The 14,954-nt window shown below is 53.5% G+C and overlaps 1 protein-coding gene across 2 annotated transcripts; it reads left to right on the top strand.

Annotated features, from left to right (window-relative positions):
* Positions 1-262: 262 nt before the first annotated feature.
* Positions 263-13,861, top strand: Tada2b (transcriptional adaptor 2B). 2 transcript variants are annotated; one of them, XM_078020976.1, is made up of 2 exons: positions 263-568; positions 10,335-13,861. In XM_078020976.1, the coding sequence occupies exons 1-2, from the start codon at positions 299-301 to the stop codon at positions 11,325-11,327; spliced, it is 1,263 nt and encodes a 420-aa protein (XP_077877102.1). In that variant the 5' UTR covers positions 263-298; the 3' UTR covers positions 11,328-13,861. The 2 variants fall into 2 exon arrangements, with proteins under 2 accessions (XP_077877102.1, XP_077877103.1); XM_078020977.1 differs by having other exon boundaries at positions 264-568; positions 10,339-13,861.
* The last annotated feature ends 1,093 nt before the right edge of the window (positions 13,862-14,954 follow it).

The raw sequence follows: 14,954 nt of genomic DNA, 5'->3' as shown, positions 1-14,954 counted from the left end.
GCGTCCTGGGGGTGGTGGCGGGCGCGAGGGCGCGCAGGCGCAGCGCGGCGGGCTGGCGGCCGGGCGGTGGCGCGCGGGCGCCTGCGCGATGCGGCGGGGCGACGGCGGCGGCGGCCGGCCCGGGCCCGAGGGCGCCTGCGTGTTGCGGCGGGACGCGGCCCGGCTGGCCGGCTCGGGCGGCGCCTGGGCGGGGGCGGCCGTGGCGGCGGCAGGAGGCGCGGGCGCGGCGGCGGGCGCGGCGGGCGGCTGCGCGCTGACGGCGGGGGGCGCGGCGGGCCGGGCGGGCGAGCGGGGGAAGATGGCGGAGCTGGGTAAGAAGTACTGCGTGTACTGCCTGGCCGAGGTGAGCCCGCTGCGCTTCCGCTGCACCGAGTGCCAGGACATCGAGCTATGCCCCGAGTGCTTCTCGGCCGGCGCCGAGATCGGCCACCACCGCCGCTACCACGGCTACCAGCTGGTGGACGGCGGGCGCTTCACGCTCTGGGGGCCCGAGGCCGAGGGCGGCTGGACCAGCCGCGAGGAGCAGCTGCTGCTGGACGCCATCGAGCAGTTCGGCTTCGGCAACTGGGTGAGCGGAGGCCGGCGGGCGGGCGGGACCTGGGCGCCCGGCAGGTGTGCGCGGGGCCGGGCGGCCGGGGCGCCCTGGGAGCCGCGCGGGCCTGCTGTCTCTGGTGCCTGTCCCGTCCTGTATGCGCGCTGGGGGTGTCCGCGGGCGCCCTGAGGGTCGGCCATGCCCAGGCGCTGCGGCCCCGCGACACCCAGGACACTGTGCAATGAATGGCCAGTAATGATGAACAAAGGCGCCTGCACTGGTAGGCACGGGCCCCAAGGTCTGCCCTGCTCTGTCAGAAGGTTTCCGTAAAGACGCGTCTGAGAGAGAAGGTGAGAGCTGGGCTGGACTCCTTACACTGTCCGTCGTGTCCTAGGCTCTCTTGGGGAGAGCGGAGCGTTTCTTTAGGTTTCAGAGGAGCTCTCTGCCCACTGCTTATCCATACCAGAAAAGAAGAATAAAAATCTCTGGCTGCATTGTCACCAAAACCACCAAGGATGTGCAGCCACCTTCAGGCTTTCTGAAAAGTAGGAAAGCGACACTGGACCCTTAATGGCTCTTCCCCAACAGTGCTGCTCTCCTGCCTCCCACCTGCTGCTTTCATCTCCTCTTGCTTTCCTCAAGACCATTCTGCAGCCCTGGAATCTGTTCTTATAATTCATTAGGAAAGAAGTTGCTCCACAAATTACTACCTGATCACCACCCTCCAGACACCTCTGCCTTACTTTGTCCTCACGTGCTGTTTGTGGTTGCACATTGAGCATCAGCTTTGTGCAGAGCAGACACTGGTGAAGGATCCTGAAGGGGAGAAGCCCTCAACCTTGCCTTCAGGGAGCTTATAGTAGTGTGTTCATTTGCTCTAGGCTTCTGCCTTCTGGTTCCCTGCTGACCTACACAGTGACCTGGACTCAGCACCATGCTCATCACTCAGGTTGCAGCTGACACCCGTCGTGAATGCCTTCTTCCATGCCTAGTTCATCAGCAGCCCCCTTTTCAAAATATGTGCAGAACCTAACCCCACTTGGGACCCTAGTGCAAGCTGACCTTCACCCCTCTGCTTCTCTCCCTGCTTAGTTCTCACCTCATCTCACACACACAATCAGTGATATCTTAAGCACAAGTCACATCTCATGGGCCCTGGTGGCTTCCAGGTCTACTGGGATTTACCTCACTGTCCACTAGGCCATCCAGTGTCTCTGGACCACTGGAGCCCCACTGGTTACCCTGATTCTTCTTCCTTTTTTCTGCACGGAGTGTGCTACCTCCAGCGATGGCTCGAGACTGAGTTCTGCTTAAATGAGTGCCTCAGAGAGACCCATCCTGGCCGTCATTCTTCCAGCACTTATTGCCACAGTATATCTGGGGGCACTGAGAGCTGCAGAGTGCCCTGCTTCCAGTGGAGCACTTTGTATGCAGCTCTTGAAATCTTCTCAACAGCCACAGGTTTGGGATGCTCACGACAGCTGGGGCCTTCTCTGCAGCACTATGGGAAATGAAGTAGCACCCCGAAACTAAAACATTCATGGTGTCTGGGAAGAGGCTGGGCTGGAAGTAGGGAGGCTTCTTTTCTAACACTCCTTTTCAAACTAATGCACTGGGAAGCTTGTTAGAATGCAGATTTTGGCTGGAGTAGACTGCATTCTTATTAGCCCAGGAGGAAGGGCCTTGGGACTTGCTGCTCTTAGTGTAGGCTTGGCCTTGTCACCTCCTGGGCTCTGGCAGGCCTGAAGTGCTGCCTTTCTAACAGGCCACAGGTGCTGCACTAGTTCCAACACTGAGTAGGAAGTGCCATTTTTCTCCAGCTGTGTCGTCTTGGGCTGGTAGTTTCCCTCCGTAGGCTTCATTTTTCTTCACCTGAGGCTCTTTCACAGTTTGTACATGTGGTTCTCTTTCAAGTGTTTATGCTGATCCATGCCCAAAAGTCCTGTGCTCCACTCAGTACAGCAGGCCATGCCAGTTCTGTACGGGCTCTTCCTGTACGTAGCTCATGTGATCTGAACAGTTCTTATTCCTAATTTACAGTTGAAGAACAGCAACTGTGAGACTGAGCTGCTTGTCCAGGAGTCCACAGCTTTGCGTGCAACAGAGCCAGGTTTGAGCTCAGGCCTACTGACTGCAGCCAGGGCCTTCCTATGGTGTAAGAGCATTAAGTAATGTGGGTCGGAGGCCCAGAGCTATTGATAGGGCTGGAGGTGTGGACAGGCTGGAAGGGCTATCCTGCAGCCAGACTGGGGCCTGCTTCAGGGAGAGATTAGAGGCGGGGAGGTGACTGGGTGAGGGCAGGAGCAGGTCCAGGGGCTGGGGCTGGATGTGGAAAGAGGCATTGTGGGCATCAGGGAGAGCGAAGAAAAGATGAGGCCTGTGTAGCTCTGGTTTCAGATGGCAAGTGGGGAGATGGCCCCGGGCTGTGTGTTCAGTGTGGGGCTCTAGATGGGGTGAGCAAAGAAGGCAGGGTTGAGGTGTTGCTGAAGTCTGGCAGCTGAGGTGGGGGAAGGGGGGCGGCTGAGGGGAACGAGGTATATCTGAGGAATGTCAGCCATTGACCAAGGAGGGTTTGGGGATAGTCATGGTCATGGTCTGGCACAGGTGTACCCATGTGTTGGACAGTGGGGGGGGGGGTAATGTGGGATGAGACCTTGGCAACAGTGGGGAAGAACTGGCCAACAGACATGACCCCATGGGTCAGGTCCACTGGGCACTGAGGGTCTCCAGGTAGCTGGTGGGTTCCACAGGTTCAGAGTTGGAGCACAGGGACACCTCTGGAACACAGTCACAGAATTTCAGGACAGTTGGAGACTTCACTGGAAGAGCCACGGCTTTGTTGGTTATCCCAAGTCCCTGAGCGTTGCTGAGGAGGCTAATGGAGGAGGTCCCACCTCTGTGGACTACTTTCAGGGGTCTTGGGAAATGGGGCTCAGGCTGGCTCTGCAGGGTTTGGATCAATGAGATAAGCAACTGGGAAGGGCCTGGTGGCCTGTATGGTACACTCAGGTTTGTCCTTGGAGGCAGGTGGGATGTCCTGAGTTTGCCTTTCCTGCTGGGCACTGCCCTATAGTGGGTCACGGCGTCGTACACTCACTCATCTGCCAACTGGCTCTTGCTCAGTGCTACTGTGTCAGCCCCTCCAGAGACACTGCTAAAAGTGACAGCCTGCGAGCTTTCAGGGGCTGTGTGGTGAGCCACAGTTCTTGTCCTGAGCTGGCCAGATGGAAAGGTAGTGAGTGGAAGGAGCTGTTCCGCGTTCTAGGAGTCCGATGTATTTGGGGAAAAGGAGGACTGGAGATGGAGACTCTGTCCCATGGGACGGGCGGGGAAGGCAGGTGAGCTTGCGTGCAGTTAGGGTTTGGGCTGGGATTTTGGAGCTGCTTCCTGCTCCCGAGGTACAAGCGTGAGTCCAAGTGCTGACATGAGCTCCCCTTGCCCCCACCCTGAGGCCAGATTCTCTCTTTTACAAACGAGGTAATATTGTGGGTGCTGAAGGATGGGGCAGAGCTGGAGTTTCTGTCCAGGTCTTCTTCTTGCTCTGTGGTTTCCCTGACAGCACAGCCAGAGGCTACCAAGCCCAGGGCCCAGCCTGGACGCTGACCTGGCCTCTCCAAGGCTCAGATGGAATCTACAGTATTTATAAAAAGGATCTCACGAGCTCCGAGGCAGCAGGTCCCAAGCCTGTGAAGCTGAATTTGGGAGCTGAGAGCTGGGCCCTTCCACTTCTCTCTGGGCAGAAGGCTGCTTTCGGAGCAGGTGATCTCCAGCCCACAAGTGTCTTGATAGTGGGTTTGTAGGACTTGCTTTAAGGAAAGGCTGGAGGGAAGATCTTGGATGGGGAAAGGGGCTAAATTTAATAGGGCCAAGCACACTTCAATGTTCATCGGATCATCCAGGAGGCCTAGCTGAACACATCTCGTGCCACACATGTGAGTCAGCGATATTTCCTGCAACTTCCCAGGCTGGTCAGCAACCCTTCCTTAAGAGCCACTGAGCCAGGCATGGTGGAACATGCATGTAATCCCAGTGATCTGAGGAGACTGAGGCAGGAGGCTCTCAAGTTGGAGGCCAGCCTCAGCAACTTAGTGAGATCCTGTTTCAAAACAAAAATTAAAAAGGGCTGGGGATGTAGTGCAGTGGTGGAGTGCCCCTGGCCTCCAGTACAGGAAAAGAGAAAAAACCAAAAACCACCAAGGTGGAACAGGAAGATGTTTCTCTTAAAAGAAACTGTTAGGCAGGGTGGGTAGCACATGCCTGTAATCCAGTGACTGAGGCAGGAGGATTGCAAGGCCAAAGTCAGCTTCAGCAACTAAGTAAGTTGTACTTAGTAAGGCCTGAACAACTTAGTGAGACTCCATCTCAAACTAAAAAGGACCGAGGCTGTGGCTCAGTTGTTATGTGCCTTTGGGGTTTAATCCCTGATAACCCCCAAAATTAAAAAAACTGTTAATAATTATTATGATGATGATGATTATTGGTACTGGGATTGAATTTAGGGACATTCAACCACTAAGCCACATACCCAGTCCTATTTTGTACTTTAAGAAAGGGTCTCACTGAGTTGCTTATTAGCACCTCGCTGTTGCAGAGGTTGGCTTTGAACTCACGATCCCTCTGCTCAGCCTCCCAAGCTCTGGGATTATAGCCATGTGCCACCACACCTGGCTTAGAATATGAAATTTATCATCTTAACCTTTTTCTCTTTTTTTTTGGCAGTACTAGAGACCAAACCCAGGAGTGTTCTGCCACTGAGCTACACACCCAGCCCTTTTTATTTTGAGACAGGATCTAGCTAAGTTGCCAAGGCTGCCCTCTAATTTATGATCCTCCTGTGTCGCTGGGATGACAGCTGCCCACCAGTACCCAGCCACTTTAACCATCTTAGGCGTGCAGTGCAGTGGACTGCAGCGTCCTCCCTACAAGCTCCACTCCTCACCCTCCATCCTCAGCCCATGGCAGTCACTGTGCTGTCTCTGAAGCCAGCCACCCCAGGGCCTTTTGAAGCAGGCAGTGCTTGTCCTTCTGTGGCTGATGTGCCCCACCTAACAGGATGTCTTTTCCTTGTCCCTTCTCTTCTTCTGCTGCTGAGGATGGAACCTAGGCCCTTGCACGTGCTAGGCAACCACCCTACCCTGGAACCACACCCCTGGCCCTTTGTATTTTTTGAGACAGGGTCTTATGAGGTTGCCCAAGCTGGCCTTGACCTTGTGTTCCTCCTGCCTCGGCCTCCCATGGCTGGGATCACAGGCATGGCCACCACTATGCCTGCTGAGTTTAATTTGTATCGTAGCATGTGCTGGCCAGTGAAGTTTCACTGTGGGCTGCACCTCACTCTGTTTACCTATGGGTGACCATGGACTGCTCAGCCCTGGGGGTGCCTGGTGTGTGCGGATCTCTTCAGTTTCCGGTGCTCCAGGTCACTACCTAGAGGCAGAACTGCCGGGGCGGAGTCTAGGCTTGGTTTCTGAGGAGCTGACCTCCTCTTTCCTGCAGGGCCATGCCGCTCGTCTCAGCTCTGTCACAAGGGGCCTCATCTGACCCTAGGCTTTCATCACCAGGCCCTAATGACAGTCCTATCTGTTGGTGAGTCCTTTGAGTGTGGAGAGGAGGACGGCGATCCAGAACTGAGGCTTTCCATCCATACAGCCCAGGAGTGGTGGCCAGGGAAAATGGTCTTAGGGACCCCATCTGACACCCTGGAAGGATGGGCTGCGAAGCCAGTTTGAGTCCACGATTCCAAGGGCTTGTCTGACCTGGACGGAGGCAAAGCTGTGTGCAGTGCGGTTCCTCTTTCTGACAGGCTGAGGGACTGTTGATGTCCCCACCTGCCTTTTTCTGGCCATTCTACCCTGCTGCCACCTGTGGAAAGGTCCTGGGGGTTGCTAGCTGGGTGTCCTTGCAAGCCAATGTCTAGAGGAGAACTGAGATTGGTGGCATAGGAGTGGCTTAGCTGTGGGAGGTGTCGGCAGGACTGAGAGGATGAGAGAAGCTTTGTCCAGCCTGGGGACCATGCCCAAGTGCACATTTGGTCAGCAGGCAAAGAAGGCAGTGCACGGAGCTCCTAAGAGGGGGGAGCCTCAGCCTCCCGAGTCTCCTGTGTATCCTGAAGAGTGGCCGGAGGGTGACCACCAGGAGGCACAGGCAGCATGAGTGCCAGAGCACTGATGTAGGGGTGAGAAGTGAACGGTGTGGGACGGCGTGGAGCACCTCCAGGGTGCCCTGCCTGCTACCGTGTGTTCTGCACCCTGTTCTTCCCCTGTGGTAGCAGCTCCTCCCGTCCTTCAGGACACTCAGCAGCTGGGCTGGGTTTCCACAGTACAGCAGCACTTGCCTAACGTGTGCAAGGGCCTGGACCCAGTCCCGGCACCAAAGGGGAAAGACTACCCAGCGGTGGGTTCTGGTTCCTGTCTTCTGCTTCTGCCTGGCCTTGCGGGTGGTCCCTCTCTGGCTGCCCTCCCCTGGTAGAGTCCCCAGACCCTGCTCCCCAGAAGGGCAGCCTCTGATGGCTTCTGGCCCTTCCTATGAGTCTTCCTATGCTCTTCTCTATTTGAAGAGAGACTGAAGCAGGAGCCGGGCCTCTCCTCAGAGACAGTGCATGCCTACCTACCTCTGCAAAGTCTGGCCCCGGGCCACCTGGGAAGGGAAGCCCTGCACCATGGCCCACCCCAGCCTTGTCCCTTGTCTTGTACCTCACAGTCCAGGTGCCAGGTGAAGAGAGGACCACAGGGCCTTGAGACCTGTGGAGGAACAGTGGACAGAAGAGCACTCAAGGCTGAGCCAGGGCACTGGGTGTGTGCAGCCTGTGTCCAGCATGCCCCTCGGGAGGCCAGGCTCTGCCTGGGTCATGGTCTGGGAGGAAGTGTAGCAGCCCGGGGCCCAGCCTTGCCATTTGTTGTTATAGCAGCAGGGATTGTCTGAGGCAGGGTGTGCGCTGTGCTATGAGGGTGTGGGGTGCCAGGCACACACTCCTGGCCAGGCCGCTGGGGATGGATGCGGCTCAGCAATGACCAGCCTTGTGCCCGGATGGCAGCTCACCAGAAGGCTGACTTTCCTAATCTGTAAAACATGGGCCATAGTGGCACTGATTCCCCTAGGGCTGTGTGAGGACTTGGCAGATGGTGTCTGTCGCCGTGCTCTCTGTCTTCATCTTGTCTGGGGAAATACGTAGGACAAGGAGGGTCCAGACCCTGCCGCAGCCATGAGGACTGGGAGCCATGAGGCCAGGATGTGTACCAGCTCCAGGGGCCACTGAAGGCTTCCTGGACGAGAGGACCTGGGTCTTGAGAGACGAACACAAGTCTTAGGAGTGAAGCTGACAGCTCCTGGATGGCAGCAGTAGCTGACAGGAGCACAGGCTGCACGGCCTTGTGCACACGGGCCTCCAGCTCCCCCACCACCCTGGGAGAGGGTCTGCTATTATTTCCAGAGTTCAGTGGAGGGTCAAAGGCATAGACGCTCTGTAATTTGTCCAGTCACAGAGCTAGGGAGGGATGGAACCAGGCCTGGAAGCTGGGAGCCTGGCCCAGAGCCTGTGCATATGGAGAGGGAGCATCTCTAGTGGTGAGCAGTGGTGGGCCTGTGGTTCCTGCTGGGCCTGTGGAGCTGTGAGGAAAACAGGCTGGACCTCGGACAGGTCCCACCAGGGCATCTGGTTGGCTCCTCGGGTCTGTGCTTCCCAGGTTTCATGGATTGCCAGGTGGAAAAGTGTTTGGGAGGCTGACATAGAACTGCTAACTTTAAAATCTGCCAAGTAAGGATTTTTTTTTTTTTTTTTAAACCAAAACTCTGCAAGTGGTCTTGCTGGCCACTTCTGAGTTTCTTGCCATGCAACTTTGATTAAGAGACTGGGTACCTCTGAGTCTCTGAGAAAACTGGGACCCCCAGCCTCACTGGCCTGGGAAGCCCTCTCAGCACCCATCTCTCAGAGGTCTTGGATAACACTGGATGTGGCTGTACCTCCTCCCGGCCTCAGACAAAACGGGGCTAGTGCTCACTACCAGAGAAGCCACACAGGCCTAGGCCAGCTCTGCTGCTGTCACCTAACAGTGGGTGGGACTTAGCAGTTTTGCCCTCCAGATGCCTTGGTAAGGAGGTCTGCCAGGGCTCTGCTCTCCATCCAACATGGTCCTTTCCTTCCAAGAGCAGGGGCACGGACTCTTTATTAGTTGACATGACCAGTAGTTCTGTCTGTCCTAGAGGCCAGTGTAGGCCCTGGGGGCTTCTGGCCTCAGGGCCGTAGGAAGAGAACAAGCCCTCATCTTGGCGGCATTGACCGTGGGTTCCTGTGCCACAGTGGAGTCTGCAGCCTCCACAATTGAGTGGGGCCTCCAGCAGCCTGGGCCACCCAGAATGGTAAATACTCCAGTAGCAGATACTCAGAGTTTGGTGTTTCGTCTTGTCCTAAATGCTTCCTGAAACAAAATGAACATATTTGATGCCACTAATGATGTTTTTAAAAAGAAGGAATCCCATAATTCATTCTAAGACCATCATCTATCTGTTGCTGCAATCCTATTTTCTGTATGCTTCTGAGGAGACCTCACAGTGGGTCTCAGGACTGCCTTCCTCATTCCTGCTTTGCTGAGGCAAGCTCATGACCCTTGCAGGTCTCCTGGGAAGTGGCCCCAGACCTGTGCTCTGGGGCTTGTCCCAGAGAAGCCTAGGATGGAGAGGCCCAGGCCAGCTTATAAGCATTGCCAACTTGAATGCACTGGCTGGTTCCTCAGTTCTGGCAGAGCCTTCAGGGGTGGAGACAAGCCACCTGTGGTGGAGTGCTGATGGAGCTGTGTGGCCAAGGTAGGGTACAGAACAAGTTGTCCACTCCTGGGCAGCTGTGGGCTGCCGTGGCACTAAGGCAGGGCTGGGCAGTGGCAACAAGAGCCGGTGGCTGGGTGACTGAGTGTGTATTTTGGGCAGTTACTTTCTGAAGTGGCTTTAGTGGTTGACATTAAGGAAGAGGTCTCTTGGCAGAAGGAAAAGATTGAAGGAGTTCTACGGTTTCCTCCCATTAATCACCCTGGCGCTGTGGCTCCCTGCTGCAGGGGTGTGCACTCCTGGCCTGCGGTAGTGCCTACTGGCTTCTTGGGCAGGAAAGCTGTTGTGAACCAAGGTCACAGGAGATTTTGTGGTGGCATGGTAGAGACCAGAACCCTCCATCTAAGAACCACACTCTGATCCCCTGGTTTCTAAAGTGGGACTGGCCCACCTGTACTAGCTGTCCCACTCAAACCCTGCACACCCTGCACCAGCTGTCACTCTGAGGAAAGGGACAAGCTAGCTCTTTCAGAGCTCAAGGCTGCGCAAGTTCTAATGGCAGTGTCTGTTCCTTTCTTTCTTGGGTGGCTAGGTACATGGGAGAACAGTGTGTCCTACAATTGGGCCTGAGTCAGGGTCTGGCCTTGTCTCCATGGGTGCGTCTGTTTTCTGGTCTCTGTGAGGGGTTCAGGCATTCATTTCCTGCCCACCTGGGTGCAGGGTTTGCAGAAGTGTGGGACAGCTGGTACAGATGGGCCAGTCCCACTTAAAAAACCAGGGGACCAGAGTGTGGCTCTTAGATGGAAGGTTCTGGTCTCCACTATGCCACCGGAAACTCACAGATTTATACCTCTCTGGTCTTCACTCTCAGTACAAAATCAGTCCAGGTTCCTTCTAATGTGGACCTGGAGAGAACCTGGGACTAACTGTCTTCGAGTGGGTGGGAAGTATTCCAGGTGAGCCTTTGTGAACATGTTGACAGGACTTGGGTGAAAACAGTGTGACAGGCTGGCTTTGCAGTAACCTCTGGCCTTTGTTGTCGTAGGAAGACATGGCTGCTCATGTGGGTGCTTCCCGGACTCCCCAGGAAGTGATGGAGCACTATGTGAGCATGTACATCCACGGGAACCTGGGGAAGGCCTGCATACCCGACAGCATCCCCAACCGGGTGACAGATCACACCTGCCCCAGCGGAGGCCCCCTCTCGCCCAGCCTCACCACCCCGTTGCCCCCGTTGGACATCTCAGTGGCCGAGCAGCAGCAGCTAGGCTACATGCCACTGCGGGACGACTATGAGATCGAGTATGACCAGGACGCCGAGACACTCATCAGCGGGCTGTCCGTGAACTATGACGACGACGACGTGGAGATCGAGCTCAAGCGCGCCCACGTGGACATGTATGTGCGGAAGCTCAAGGAGCGGCAACGCCGGAAGAACATCGCCCGCGACTACAACCTGGTGCCTGCCTTCCTGGGGAAGGACAAGAGGGAGAAGGAGAAGGCGCTGAAGCGGAAGATCACCAAGGAGGAGAAGGAACTGCGGCTGAAGCTGCGGCCCCTGTACCAGTTCATGTCCTGTAAGGAGTTCGACGACTTATTTGAAAATATGCACAAGGAGAAGATGCTGCGAGCCAAGATCAGAGAGCTGCAGCGGTACAGGCGAAACGGAATCACCAAGATGGAAGAGTCTGCTGAGTATGAAGCCGCCAGGCACAAGCGGGAGCGAAGGAAAGAGAACAAGAACATGGCTGGCTCCAAAAGGGGCAAAGAGGAGGGCAGAGATGGCGAGTTTGCAGCCATCGAGAACCTTCCTGGGTTTGAGCTCTTGTCAGACCGTGAGAAGGTGCTCTGCAGCTCTTTGAACTTGAGTCCAGCGCGCTATGTGACGGTGAAGACCATTATAATCAAAGACCACCTCCAGAAGCGGCAGGGAATCCCCTCCAAAAGTCGCCTTCCCAGTTATCTGGACAAAGTCCTAAAGAAAAGGATTTTAAACTTCCTTACAGAAAGCGGGTGGATATCCAGGGATGCCTCCTGAACAAGGGTGTCCTGGAGCGTCCCCAGACACTTCTAAGGCTGGAGCGATGCTCAAGTAGCTTGTGAGCCAAATGGCATGGGGGGAGGGAAGAGGAACCGCCTTTTCCCCTGTTGCTCTTTTTAAACAAATTGAGTTCCTTTTTTTAAGATGTAAAAATCTTTTCATGGTCCTCTGAAAGAAGCAATAGTAACAATCTTATATTGGATCATGGGGGAGACAAATATGTTTCTATTTTAACTTGGTCCTAAAAGTAACCCTTGAAGATAATGATTTGCCTTTGCGTGTTCCGTTTGGAGACTGTTAAGAGATTGGATGATTTCCTTGTCTTTCCTGAGCCACCTTCCCTTGGGGTGCAAAGCTGTGGGTGCAGGGAGTGACATTTTCCTGCTGGGCCGCCAGCCACCCATCAGCTTTCCCTGGTGACACAAGCTCTTCTCAGGCAGGGCTGCTATAGGCGCCCCTTTTCTGAGCCCACTGATGCCCCCCCCACGACACCCCACATGGCCCGGGGCACGAGGCACTTTATAGAGGGGCCCATGGGACGCAGACCTGCCCCTGTGTAACAGATGAAGAAGATGAGGCCAGAGAGCACCAGGAGGTTTCCTTACACACTTGAGGAAGAAGCCTTGTTTACACAGTTGATCACGTAAGCTTCCACTTAGCTGTCAGCAGTGGCCAAGTGTGAGTTTGCAGCTCCCAAATCCCAAATTCTGCCTCTTTGTAGTCTGAGCCCAGCCTGCTGCCCACTTGGGGATATCCCCTGGGTGCATCCTTGTCTTATCCCAAGGATGGGAACCCTGGAGTGGGAGGGTCACAGGACTAGTGGGAACTGCCTGGCTTCCGGAGGTGCCCCTTGCTGTTGTGACTACTTGTAGTGCATTTGACTTGGAAGATCCCATTTTAAAGAGTTCCAGGCCAAGTGCTCAGGGTTCTGAGTTCTGGCATTAGCTTCCTCAGGATTCTTCTCAGTTACAAGTCCTCTTCTCACAGAAAACAACGACCATGCTAGCCCAGCTAGGCCTGCTCCCGTTGGCTGGGCAGAGCCATAGTTTCAGCCCACACGGGTCCTGGCAAGTGTGGCGGTTCCCAGCTGTGTCTTGGGGCTACTGTGCTGCTTCCTGCTCGCCCTCTTGCATCTGACTCAAAAATGGCTCCTTCCCAGCCCAACCGAAAAGCTCGTTTCTGGGGCCTTCTTCAAGGGCGTACACGGTACCTTCCTTTTAAACTTGAGGAAGTCGCTTGTCTTCCAGCTGCTCAGGGTTCTCATGCCCAGACCCTGCTTTAGAGTCCCTGGATGGCCATAGACCCCATTCTCCCTAAACTCATCCTGCCCCTGTGCCCCCATAGGTACAAGAGCCTGTTTACCTCCCAGAATATTTGAGCTTGAAGTACATTAAAGTGAAGTTATTCAAAGGAAAAAAAAACAAAACCCTCCTCATTTCCAAGGACGACTTGATTATGTGCCTTTTCCTTTCTTTTTACATCCTCTGTCCCTTAGGGTGAGTTTTTCAGCATTAAACAAAACATTCAAGTACACTGTTTAGTTGCAAAGTGTGTTGCGGGCTGGCAGAGGAGTACTCGCTCGCTAGACCAGGGCTTCTTGGCAGATGCTGAGCAGTGACACTGCTCCAGAGTGCTGGCTGCATGCTGCGCCAGGGACAGTGACAAGGATGGTGCTGAGTTCTTATATTGTCACAGCCAGTGGTTCTCAGAGTGCGGATATTGGGTACCTGTTTACAAACGCAGAATCTGGACCCCACCGGGTCCTCTTGAATTGGAAATTCCTTGGTGGAGACTAGCAAGCCGTCTTTCAAACCCTCTAGGTGACTGGGAGGGAGCTCAGTTTTGACAGCCACTGGCTTTAGATGTCCTGGTGTCTCATTTGTTGATTTTCTACACCACCCGAATACTAGTTTGGTGAGGTTGAGTCTAGTCTTATTTTTTTATATAAAATGATAGACCTACATTAAGCTTGAGAAGCAGAGGATCCTGAAAATGTGTGTGGCCCAGGCCAAGAGTTGTCCAGTGAAAACCTTTGTGCTTAAGCAGTTTTGTAGTGTGTGTGTGTGTGTGTGTGTGTGTGTGTATGTGTGTGTATATATATATATCTTTTTGATGGTATGAAGAATTTATTTAGGCTTGACTGTTTTAAGACACCATAATGAATGTATAATTAATTTATGTCAAAGTATTAATATGTTGTTACAACAGGAAAGTAATGTTAGGATTGGTTGCCTCTTATCCCATCTGCTCCAGCTTTCTGTTATATTAGTTCTTACCTCTGCATTAGTTTGGAGCCTGATGTGTTTATATTCAATTCTCACAATAAATTAGCTACCATAATCCTGTGAACTAAATCTTTTCAAATTTTACACAAACTGTCTTTACAAAGTCCAAAAAGATAGATAGGTAATTTTTCAGGTATTTGAAATAATGCTCTCTGGGAGGCCAACATTCCAAGAATGTATTAAAAACTACAACTCTGGCTACCATTTTTATTATTCTTTTACATATTAAACAAGTTGAGAACAGAACAGTGCCTTTGCTTGCTTCTTACCGTTTCTCGAGCCTCTGTGCCTACATCCTTGCAGAACCTTAAATGCAGCAGTGAGCCAACAATGAGCCCAGGGGTACGGCGTGCCTGGCATGTTTGAGTGGCACACTGGTTATCAAGCCAGCCCCCGCCATCCCTAAGTCAACCTAAGTGGGCTGACTTTCCCACACCTGAGGTCTGCACCATACACCTCAGCGCACGCTGCAAGCAAGCAACACCCATCGGTACTAGAGTGGAGCTGACCATATCATTTCCAGCATGAATTTATCATTAAAAGATGTCTTCCCATTGGTGGTGATTGTGGATAACTGAAATACACTATTGAAGACAAGTTGGCTATATCTGAGCTGCAGTCATCCCTTGGGTTGGTTCCTGGATGCCTTACCCCCCACTCCATTCAGGATTCCAAAATTTGAGGACCTCAAGTCCCTTAAAATAATAATAGTATTTGCATATAACCTGTGCACTCTCAACTTACATCATCTCTAAGTGACTTATAATGTCCAATACAGTTAGATGCCATGTACAGATTGTATTGTGCAGGAAATGAGGACAAATGTGTTCAGTACGATTGGTTTCAATACTTTTGTTCTGCAGTTAGTCAAGTTCATGGGTGTAACAGACACAGAGAGCTAGCTATGTCTTGAGTCATGAACTTAGTACTTTTTAGCGACTCCAGCTGTAGTTGAACAGGGGAGCGAGCGCGCGCACACACACACACTGTCAGAGAACAGTCTGAACATGATGTCTCATTCAGGCTTTGCTTTGCAGGAGAGTTCCTGGGTGGTATGCACACAGCTGCACAGCATAAAAACAGGCTGGGCTGGACCTAGGCCTGGGTTCTCTCCAATGTTGGGCTGCCTTCAGTTCCAGGGTATGTATTTGACTAAATAACACAAAGCAACTTCAAGGAAAGGAGGAAAATGCTTGCAAATAGGAAAAATGGAGAGTATTGCTTTTGTTTTTCAAAATTACTGGCAAAATATATAACTATGCCCCATTTTTTTTAAACACAGGAAATGGATTTACCAATATTGCCCTTTCACCTAAAAAAGGTTAATAGGTCACTGTTC

The sequence above is a fragment of the Ictidomys tridecemlineatus genome, chromosome 9 (assembly GCF_052094955.1).
Source record: "Ictidomys tridecemlineatus isolate mIctTri1 chromosome 9, mIctTri1.hap1, whole genome shotgun sequence".
In the NCBI taxonomy this organism is placed as follows: Eukaryota; Metazoa; Chordata; class Mammalia; order Rodentia; family Sciuridae; genus Ictidomys; species Ictidomys tridecemlineatus.
This window is presented reverse-complemented; position numbering and strand designations above follow the sequence as displayed.